This window comes from Lepisosteus oculatus, chromosome 20, assembly GCF_040954835.1.
Source record: "Lepisosteus oculatus isolate fLepOcu1 chromosome 20, fLepOcu1.hap2, whole genome shotgun sequence".
Classification (NCBI taxonomy): Eukaryota; Metazoa; Chordata; class Actinopteri; order Semionotiformes; family Lepisosteidae; genus Lepisosteus; species Lepisosteus oculatus.
In genome coordinates this window covers 6,862,058-6,874,104 of record NC_090715.1, presented here as the reverse complement: position 1 = coordinate 6,874,104, position 12,047 = coordinate 6,862,058, and the positions used below count along the sequence as shown (strand labels likewise).

General features: G+C 34.6%; 1 protein-coding gene across 1 annotated transcript in view; it reads left to right on the top strand.

Annotated features, from left to right (window-relative positions):
- itfg1 (integrin alpha FG-GAP repeat containing 1) overlaps positions 1 to 12,047 on the top strand; it is a 111,210-nt gene that overhangs the window by 62,720 nt on the left and 36,443 nt on the right. Inside the window, exons 11-12 of the mRNA XM_006641369.3 lie at positions 1,734 to 1,884; positions 3,382 to 3,490. Of these exons, the coding sequence (XP_006641432.3) occupies positions 1,734 to 1,884; positions 3,382 to 3,490 (260 nt within the window). The remainder of the gene's footprint in view (positions 1 to 1,733; positions 1,885 to 3,381; positions 3,491 to 12,047) is intronic.

Here is a 12,047-nt window from a genome sequence, read left to right as displayed (position 1 = left end):
GTGATTAATGTGTGTTCTGCCATCAGTAGTAGCAGGTAAAGAGTGGTAATTAAAGTAAAGAGAAAGAAAACGCAGGAAAAAAGCTACAGGCATTGTAATACATATTAAAGAGGTTTTAAACACCAGCTGTACTGCTGAAGAGGACATTGTCAAGACAGTTCGTGGGTGTTTTATCAGTCCAGTTTTAATGCACAAACCACATAATCATAACCTTGTGATTTCTGTCTTTCAAATATCTCTGGAAAAGAAACAACAGAAAGGTACTACAAAGTCTACAGGTTATGAATAACAATGATTACCTATAATGTCTTTTTTTTGTAGTGAAAATTTGCAGAACTTCAAAGGGTTCTTTCCTTACACATTTTTCGTCATGTATTCAGAGCACACAGACAACAAATAGCCTAGAATCTGAGATGTAACATGACAGAGTACTATCTTGAAATGCAATGGTACATTATTAATGGTCAAAACCACGAAAAGAAAAGTGTTAGGTCTTTTAAATAAAAAAATGATGGTAAGCATTTTATCTGGTTTCTGGTTCAGCACCATACACACCTCAGTCAATTGTGATAATAAATAGAAAGATGGAGTCCCACTCTACTGTGCTGCAAATGACTTGCCTAATTTGAAATTTGATATCCTTGTCTTTATTTTTAAATTAGTGTTTTTTTTTATTACACCAAAACTCTGTCATGCTATATCCATTGTATTTAGTTAACCACAATTGTGCTCAGTACAGGTAAATAAAGTCATGCATTAAAATTGAGTCTACATAAAGTATCACTAAATTATTCAATGGAACAATTAAGGTTACAAAGCAATTTTGTGTACTCAGTTTCATTCTTCAGCGGTACAAAACATAACCTTCTGAAATCTTGGTGTTTACTTGAAAACACCGTAAAAAGCTTTAAGTATTGTCAAAGATGACAAGCATTACTTAGAATAAAAGGTGCCTCAGTCTCTGTTCTAACATGCTATCCTGCAGTGCTAAATATACACAACCTAGTGTGTTTTAACTGCAAAGGCCAATTCAAGTTAGTTAAAAGCATTTTCCTCTGACTTTGAAGACCACTTCAACTAGGATAAAGCACACAAAAATAAATAACCTAAGGTATAACAGAACAACAACTAGAGATGAGAGATTTTTCATTTTGCCATCTCGTGCTGTCAAATTCATAAAGGCACAAAAGACAAAATCACCCAAAGAAAAATAAACACAATAATTGCTGTAGTGTTCAAAATATTTTCTTTCTGTACCTCTGTAATCCTATCTAAATGTGAAGCTTTTCTCTGTATCTTTTTTTTAATGCACTGTAGCCTTGTGCTTTTACAGGTTAGTCTGAGGTGCATTCAGGCAGCTCTATTTTTATCCCCGACAATCAAGTGTATTTTCACTCAACATAAAGACTGTCACCCTGTGCATTGTTCTAATGGGCTGAAAGCTGCATGGGCAGTGGTCAAATTGTGCTTCAATTCCGAATTCCATGAAAGACCTGCATTACAAAACTTCTGATGCTGCTGCACAATTTTCAGATGGAAAAAGTTTATATCACAATCAGACTCTTCTATGTAGAAGACTGAAACGTGCTAAAAATAAAACAGTTAAGAGAGTCAATGTGTTTATTTTCAGTTTTGGTGTTTTTTAATGTGTGTTTTTTTTGCTATTTAGTCTCTTGTTCTTCTACAGATGCTTACATCTTTTTTTCCCATCTCTGTTTTATTCTGTGTGTCAGTAATCAGCAAGCCTTTCTTTTGGAGAATGTTCCATGCAACAACGCCAGCTGTAAGGACGTGGGACGAATGTTCAGGGTCTTTTGGGACCTCTCTGACCTGAGTCACATTACCAGTGCTGTGGTGGCAACCTTCTTTGACATTTATGAAGACGTGAGTGCCACTCTTTTTGCTGTGCCTTGTTTTTCTGATTGTTTTTATCTTTCGTTATTTAAAGCCTAACAGGAAATCATTGTTAAAAGTGTGGAAATCCATGTATGAATCCTGGTTTAAGCTTTGCAATTAATTAATTTCTTGGATGGTAGTTGATCAAGCAGTGGCAAATAAGTAGAGCTATCGCATTCAAATACTTTAAGATTAAAAAAACTGCAGGAATTGATTATAAGGAACCTGTACCTAAGGGGGTTATTAAGAGTACATTTAATGCAAACTAGTAATCATTGTATTATAAAGAATAAAGGGCGTTATGTTGTTAGAAAGGAGGTAATTATTGTGGATTACCTCTGTAAACATATATGATTAGATGTAAGAGGCTGGTGGCCTAGAGGAATGCCCTTCCATATAGAATTCTTTGTTTTTTTTTTTAAATTAACATTGCTGAAAACTTTTAATATTATTATCTTATCAGGGGGAAATAAAAATAGTTAATAAAGTATAAATGCTCTATAAGCACAAATGCAGTTTGCAGCAGATTATACTTGCAATATTTTCTCATAATACCTCTTACCTAAGACATCTGATGCGCTGCAGGACACAATTAGTTCAAGATGGTCCATGACTGTCTTATAATTAAGTGACAGTGCATTAGAGGAAAAGCAGAACCTTGGGTCCCCAGAGGGATGGTGTAATCTCATAGCTTCTCTCCCTCTTAATACTTTTTCATGTTTAAAGGCGTTTTGACAGTATGTTGGAGGTGGGGAAGCAGAAGTGGTCAGTGGCCAGTAGACTACCAGAGAAATAACAAAGGCACAATAGTATTATATAATGTTGTGCCATGCTCTCTAAATTAGACTTCAAGTGATCCCAAATGTGAAACAAGTAGCTATTTTGTCCTGCCACTACAGTACACATAGACATAGAACCCAGTAAATAACTTCTGCAGATCTAAACAGGAGGATCAAGGGAAATCTGTTTCAGTCTTCATCTGCCAGTAGAGGTCACTGTGTCACAAAGATCAATTAATCTTATGGTTTTTCCTTCACTATGTCATAGTAATAGGCCTAGATTCCCTTTGGTCTGTAACCATAGCCAAGCTTGGAAAGTTAACCAGCTCAGCCTCAGGAATGTCAAGTGACATAAATATTTACAAGGTAATGTGCTGATGTGAGGATAATGATCTGTGGGTGTATATATCTTGTATGTATATGTGTGGTGGTGGCAGGTTTGGTGTAATAAAATTTGTCTGGGCATTTATATCATTAAAACGTCAGAGTTCACTGCTTTTTTTCTGTTTTATAAAACATCTAATGGTGTTGTGAAAGTCTTGCACAATAAAAAAAACAATCACACTAGGTCTTTTTATAGCACTTGAAGAAGGTAATATACCAATCACTGTAGGTCTTTTTATAGCACTTGAAGAAGGTAAAATACAGCAATAAAAAGCTGCTTATCCTCGTTTTGTAACAGATTTAATCAAATTTATCATTACAGGGAATATTAGATATGATCGTGCTCAGCAAAGGAGGAGCAAAAAATGAACTAGCAATCCATGCTTTGAAAAACAACTTTGAGGCTGATGCCTATTTTGTAAAAGTGATTGGTAAGTTATTTTATTTTACTAGTTTCAAATGAAATTGAATTTTAACTGAAGATGTTAGAAATAGGAAAGTTAGATTAAAAATCATACTTTTGATTAAACCAGGTGAGGTGTACAAAAAAACAGTCAATATTGCTGTGTATTTAATATTATGTTTTTTTCCTCCAATCTCTTATTGTCTTTTTCAAGTTAACCACTCTAAACTTTTAGTGAGAAATTGTCCATCGACCATTGACTATAACCATGTAGTGTTTTATTTATTTATTCACTTGAATAAGATGAAGTTGCCATGCAGCTGTCAGATATTGACATACAGTTGTTATTGTGAACCTCATCTGTATTATTTGAAATTATGTTTTAAAGGCTTGATTGATTTTCTTATTCAAAATATTAATTAAAATGTGTATTAACTTTATATAAATTCTGAGCATGGAAGCTCTGCTGAATCTTGTGGTGGTTGTTTCTTTGTTTTAAGGAAAGAAATGGAGTGTGAAGATATATATAGAATATGTTAAAATTGATAATGCTGACATTTTGAAATAGCAAATTGTCAACAAATAGCTTTAGTGCCCTTTAATCTGTGGCTCCAAGGTTTTAATTAAAGATGAACCAACATGTATTTTCACAGTGACAGGAGTCTTGCTTTGCTGCTTGGTTTTTGTCCATGTTGTAATCAGACCTGGGATCCTGTCAGGTTCAATGACTATAGACAATTGCTTCAAACTACAGATTAGCCATGTCTACAGGTCTACAATTAATTCTTTTTTGTTGTGTTAAATGTTTTTTTTATTCAAAAGATTACATAAATAATGCAGCAGTTTTTCAAAATTAAATAGTACTTTTTTCCTTGATTTTTCTTTTCTGTTTTCAGTGCAAATACAAGTAGTGGGTTTCCGAATGATGATGTGTGCAAATCACTAGCTACTCTCGAGTGAAAAGGAGGAACAGCAAAATTTATGGCAGATTTGCATCTGCTCCCCTGCCAGGAGGACTATGCTGATTGCTACATTATATGATGAAGTTGTCAAGCATCAGTAGAGAAAAAAATACACTTCCCTGAAGCTCATTGTGTTAGAAAAAAAAAATGCTTCAGTGCTTCTAATGCCTGCAGAGCAAAAATGTATATGATAGCATTTGTAAGTGCAAAGGGAAAACTGAGTTGATACCAAACCCTGTTTGGGCTCTAGGGATAATGCTTTGCAAATTTACATTTGGACAGTTGAGTTCAGCTTTCAAAAAGGTCTGAGCTTTCTTGTGCAACACTTTACCTAATGACTGTTTAACAAGGTAGGCACTTGAATCAGTATTTCGGACTCACCAATAAGAATTCATAAAAACATGGGACATGTTGCAAATGACAAGAGATAATCTAGCCCAGTTTATTTGGTAGCTGATTTGCTTCATCAGTATAAAATATTATCCAGCCATTTCTTAAGAGAGTTTGGGACTCAACCCTTTAGCTGGGAAGCCTCTTTTAGATATCCACAACACAATGTGTAAATCAAGGTTTTTTATACTTCAGCCTACTTTAATTCACTTTTATTTGCCAATTGTAACCTCATGTCCCCCTTTTAAAACTGAGTGTGACATAGTTCCTTTATTGACTAACTATAGTACTTCTCTCTGTCTAATCCTCTCAGCCTCTTTTCTTCTAGTTTTCAGATACCAGGATCAACTCATATTCTTATTTGAGCTCTTTTTAAGGATATAATATCCTTGTTTGTGGTATGCTCACTAGAACTGAGCACAGTATTCTGAATGGCGACTATTTACTAGTATAGTATAAAACGCGGGAACAATTTGCCTTGGTTTTACTCTTTGTTTACTCTTTCTGTCATATAAGCAAATATTCTGTTTGCTCCGCACAATATGTCCTCATTAAGACTACTGTAGTTGAATCTCTTCTTAAACACCCAGATCCTTTTCATGCATATCATCCTGCAATACAGTACGTCCCTACTAGCTGTGTAGCTTCAAAAATCCGTTGGTACTTATATTAAATTTCATTTGTCAAGAGTCTGTCCACTCCATGATGCTGTCATCTTGTAATTTCTATTTCTGTGTTTGCTGCTTCCCTTATTTTTTTTAGAACATCTGCAAATTTAATTAGTTATCCAAATCAAAATCATTGTTTTTTGACCTGTAGATCAGGAAGAGCAAAGGACCTAAAATGGGTCTCTCCGGGCTGCTTCGAATCTGCCCAATTAGTGGCAGTGCCCTTTAGATGACACAGTTGTCTAGTGTTCATTTAACCAAGTCTTATCTTAGATACCTATGTCTTCTAAGAATGAAGCTTTTATAGGGGACCTTATCCAATGCTTTCTGGAAATCTAAATGTGTCATGTAATATGTTTTTTGTGGGGGGGGTCCTTGTTGCTTCTTTGAAAATTTGTAAGATCCTTCCTTTCTAAATCCTTGTTCTTAAAATGTTTTTGGTTTTTTAAGTACTCTTCTAATATAGCTTTAACTGTGGTTTCCATAACTTCACCATTAAGAGAACTAAGATGGACTTGCCTATACTTAATTTGCAATCCTTCAGTCTGAGATTAAAAATATTTTAGCATGGGATCTCTGAAGAACATCCCTCATTACTAAAAGTATGAAGAATGGAAAAATGTCATCAGGCTTAGGCATGTTATTGTTTTTTTAAGATACCACTTGAGCCCCTGTAGATCTGTAGATTAAGTTACACTAAAATTACCCTGCTGGAGCATGTTATTGACTAAATTAAATTTTCTTAAAAAGCGAAATTTGTATGTCCTGAAAAAAAACTCTTAAAAGCTACCCAAGTTAAATTTAGTTTTTTTACCTATAAATGCTGTATAAATTACCTATAAATAATCAAACTTAATATTTTCTAAAAATATTAAGTGGAGGTTAAGCCTTAGTACAATCAGAAACTGCCATAGATATCTGGATAACTTAGATGAGAATACTTATGATAGCAAGAAACTTTCTTTAACTGTGTCTACAACTTTATTTAATCACAAGGTTTTACATGCTTGAAGCATCTTAAAGATTTTGCTGAAAGGATAAAAGAAACAGATGTTTCTAGGGGTATTACAGGGGTTGAAGAGACTGAAATGAGAATGTAATTGCTAGTCTTTGACAGCTCTCACTTGACTTCTTTTCTTCAAGGACAGCAGGCGATTTCCGCCAGCATTAGTTCCCAAACTGTTATCGAACAATCAGCTTTAATATTGACTTTACGTCTAGGTTTTTTAGAGGATGACATTATAAAAGATAGGTTTCTGGATGTCAGAAAGATTGAACTAATTGCAGCATTCAGCACTAATTCAAGTCATGGCTTCATCATTTGAAATACACACTCATTTGCCTGCTGTGCTGGCGTCATGTTGGCGTTTTATAGCAATTAATCTGAGAAATCAGTATCTTGTGGCAATTAATTAAAATAGCTCCTCTTATTTTTGTCTATTACTGTAGCTAAATTCTTTGTTTTACTGTGCTACTGGCACCCTTTATTGAGCTGTAAAATGTATTCTAATCACTCCCTCTTTTAGATTTTTGTTGATCCAAATTGACATTTAATTTAGAGGAGTTAATAAACTGAAAATTGATTAGGGGCAATATGTCACAAAAACCTTATTAAGAAGCTACCCATTGCTATGAGGGTAAGAGACAGACCATTAACTCAGCATGTGGGTCCCAAGCTATTACAGAACCTATGGCTATTGTATTTGTAGACTTGCAGTGTGATTGTATGCTAATGGCAAGAATGTTAATCTGTCATGCATAATATGTTGATCAAGGTTTAATTGGTTTTATTTTTTGTCCAGGTTTCTTTTTAAGCATTTTCCAGTAAACTGCCTTTTATTTAAATGTGTTAATTGTTCTCTTCCAAGAAAAATTTTAAACCTGAGCATTGGCCCAGGTGTCTCTGATGTTCATTTCACAATTATATATTCATATGTACACAGAAACCCATTCCATTATATGTTATATGTGCATCTATATTTTTATATATAAAGGGAGAATGTGGTATTAATGTTGAGGTTGCGGTGTTGTCAGTGACAGCTGCATGACTAGCACCTGTCTAGGCACTCCAGGTCTTGCAGTGTGAAAATTCTCAGCTTCGCCGACAATAGCCTGTGCCACAGGAAAACACGCAGGAGCCCCATCCCTGTCCTGCTGGTCCTAGCGCTACATACAAGTTAATGGGCAAAATCGAAATTCCTTTTAAAAATGTCCTTTGTGAATCCAAGTTTAATTATTAAGGAATAAGTCATGAAAAGAAAATGTTAAAGTATTTTAAGAAATCAGCACTGTTTTTTTTTTGTATGACACATGATGTGTCATTTTAAAAAGCCTGTTGGTAAGGTGTGTTTCTTTTTAAACTCTAAAAAGTAGCTGAATGACAGAGATTCAATGATTTTGAAAAAAAATCTTTGTGTGATCTGATCGATTTCTTTCAGCAAAGCTAAATACCACTCAGTGAATTAATGCCCTCCCTCCTCCTTTGGGAGATTATATGGTCAGATTCTGAAACCCTTATGGTATTCTGAAATTATGGTATATGAAACTACAAATTAAAATTGTTTTTCTTTATGTTGCCTTGTTCACATGTTACCAACAACAGTGGCTTGCAAATGTGTTGAAAGTCTGTTACATTGATGTTATGCATGTCAGGATAAAGCTCTCTGGTACATCTAATGCCCTCTTACATCCATTCTGTCCTTTCACGTTGAGCTGCAGCATCACATGATTTACAGACTAACCACTGACTCATTCTCATTATATTGGTTTATTTTAATACAGGCCACTGTGGTTGCTGTATAGTTATCAGGTGCTGAGATACTGTAGTATGATACTATGGCACAGCCATGTTATATTAAAATTGGAAGTACATTTTAAAGATAACACTATTCACATCTTCCCAGTAGACACAGTAGAACTAAGACACTCATTTCCAACCAGATTTTTGATGGTTTCAAGTTCAACTATTTGTAAAGAACCAACATATCACGGTGTTTAATTAAACAACAGCGAATCAATAGTGATTTATTGAGAAATTGAAAGGGGACAAAAAAATCGGTCTCATTATGCAGAAGAACATCCTGTCAAAAAAATAAACCAAAGGAGGTGATTGCACTTCTCTCATATTGGTATGCAAATTGCACATAATTCAAATACATCTGCAGCCTTTATCCCGTCAGGAATGAAACCTCTTGAATTGGAACTGTGTAGCCATCTGTCACTAATAAAATTGAAATCTAACACGTCCATAAAAGTAGTTATTATAAGTAAAGAACTCCTTCAACAAAAATCATTGAGCACACAATACGCCTTTTCCTTCTAGTAGACATTTAGTGTCAGAATGTTCATCCATGATGGTTTCTCTAAGCAAATAGTGGTCTTTTAGAGCAGTATTAAATGATTATGTACCATGTACTACAAAAGAAAATTGACAGTTTTAAAGCATATTTTTCCTATAAAAGAAAGATTAAGAGTTCTTTTATCCAAGTGAACTTATTTCCTTTTACAATTATTGTCCATATCTCTAACAGTATTGTCATGTTTATTCCAGTGTTGAAAGAAAGCTACTTTTGTTGTAAACAGATTTTGTTGTAAAAACATTTTTTTTTTATAAATGCTATAGGTTTCTCAACCAGTTTTCTTCAAATTTGGTTCTTAGATTATAAGGATCAGAACTCTGCTGCCTCTCATAAATTCATTTAACTGGTGTATAAATTATTGAACTTTTAAAATGTATTTTTTGTGTTCAATTATGTTTAAGTTTATTTCTCCTGTAAAATCAATTTTACTTGCCTAAACCAGTTTCATACTTGCTTAAAATAGGAATAGGTTTATATTTACCTCCTGCCCTGCAAAGTAATTGATAAGAGTTATAGGCAGAACAGGGCTATAAAACTGGGCTTTGACTTTCCAGCTAGCAAAGTACAGTTGGTATGGTTCCAGCTGTTGTCATGGTGAAATTAAATTTGGTTTTGAGTACAGCACAATTTGTTATGGAACAGAGTTGAAATTCATATACAGAGAAGCATAATATAATGCCTATAAGAGGCAAAACAAGGGACCACCTGAGCCTGAGTGACAGTGAAATGAACGTGGGCGAATTCTCAGAGGTTACTGTTTTTTATACTGAACTTTTATACATACTGAACTCATTTAGAATGATCATTTCTGCACTTCTCAAGTCTTGGTTTGGGGCTACAAACCCCCACATTGGACAGTGGGGGTGCAGGCGGAAGCGTCCAACACACCCACTTTTGACCCACTCATCTTTTAACACGTCACAGACACTACGACTCTGTACCAGAAGAAGGTGCAACTCCTGGGAAGAGGCAAGGGTCACAGTGTCAGTTTGTGACACGTGACCTAGGTTCATAGAGCTGAGTCAGACAACTGAGGCGATTTCCTTTACAAGTTGACCACTCAGGAGCCCCCTTGATGTTGACTCTCAAAAGCAGTGTCTTAGAAACCACTGAACATCCTCAAAAACTACCAAGGGGACTCCCCCCAAAAAAGAAACTTTTCCCCATATGTAGTAGTCTAACAACGCATGAAATCCGTACACTTTTTGTGAATGTGCTCTGACAGTTCTTAAGTCTGGACCTGTTGAGCTGCAGTACTGCTTTTGTTTCTCAGTGTAATTATTATTATTATTATTATTATTATTATTATTATTATTATTATTTGCTTAGAAATGGACATTTTGAAGGGCAGGTCTTCAAGTTAAAAAAACCTTGATCTAAAGTATATTAATTTGATGGAATAAACTTAAATAATATATCAGTCACTATTGTCATAATATACATAATTGTTTTTTGCATAGACCTTAGGAAAATATTTATTTCTTCTCTATAGGACATCTAGTATGACAGTTATTCCAGATCCTTAGCAGGTGGTTTCTTATCTTTAAGAGCTTTAATATATAAGAATAAAGCTAGACAAATAAGACTTTTATAAAGACTACGGAAATTAACAATATTTAACCTCCCCCTTATGTCTATGTATGCTCTTCGGCTTTACATAATTCCACTTTGTTCTGAGGTTAGGACCTCAGTCCCAGATTAAGGGTAAGGAAAATTAATTCCTAAGACTTTGAGTTCTTAAAGTGTGAGATTGGAATTTGTGACCTTGCCTGTTTTGATATCTGGTGTTGTTCTTGCTATTGTTTTCTTTATCAGATTTATATTCTCTACATTTGAAATCACGGTAGTTTCTCCTTTCGCTACTTGTTCAACATTCGCTCATCTATCCATTTATTCATTTAATCTCTCATAAGAAGATTTTGTTGGTTTTATTTAGTTTTTTTTGGTGTTTTTGTAATCCCAGCAGTGAGAATATGGAATGTGTTCAAAGGGATGCCTTTTTAAATATAGAAATTGTTATATTTCAGGGATTCTGTGATAAGGTCTGACTCACAGTTAGCACTAATACAGGCCATGCTTGAGTTAGGGATTAAATACAAATCCAGATACTTTACAGTTCTTCTTGCCAATTCTTTCACCTATTTTAATATTTTGAAGCACAGGAACTGGCTTCAGTAAAGGGAAAGAATAAAAGCAAGATGTTTAAGGCTCTTGTGGGGTGTGATGATGATGTTATCCAGTCAGTCGGATCCGACTCTCTGCGATTCTATAGCCCATCTCTCGCCGCACTTTCCGTTCTTGGACTTTCCCTTGTGGGGTGTAGGTATCTTTAAAATAAACTCTTTATTTAATTGTATTGCCATCTTCAGAACTCCTTATCTTAAATCCTGAGGTAGTCTTAATAAACTGAACCTTTTATATATCGAAAACATGGCTTTCCAGTTCTCAACCAGGTTGGCCCGTAGTCTACTGATTTTAAATCCAGCTCCTCTTGCAAATGTTTGACTCCTATTATAAACTAATAATTCGATTAATCAGACTTTTGTGTTTCTTATAAGTAACATCAAGTTAATGTGAAAATTGCATATATAGCTTCCCTCTCAGTTGTAGATTAGGTTAATATGTAAGTTATAAACAAAGTCAGTTTTTCTACTGTGTAATTGTTTAAGGATTTCAAAGTACACAATCTTCTTCACCTTCACACAGCAACCTGTGTACTGTTAATTTTTCAATTATTTTGTTTGAACATCAAACAATCACTTGTGGGTGAGTAAATATCTTCTTGTTAGGTGTTTGAAATTATTTGAACAGGACGTTTTTGCAGGAATAGTGAGCATTTCTACACTACATGCAAGACAAATCAATATTTGAATTTTCTTTGAATTGTTGAGAAGGAAACAACTAAAAATAACAGTTCAGAAGGACTTGGAAATATGTTTTGTTGGAGACAGTTTATTGTACTTTATTGTAATGATATGTGTGTGTGCATAACACCATGAATCCTTTAGATGAACACATTCTAGAAAGCAGTAAGCAGTGACAGTATCAATCCACCATAAGATGCCTTTTTACTTCATTGATTTATACAGGCTGGTCCAGTGCGGTATGAAGATGTTATCTTTGTGACATCTGGCCTGAAGAATACTTATTTTCTAGAATTCAGCCATGACCCCCCACCCCAGCTTGAAGTTAGTCTCACAACATGC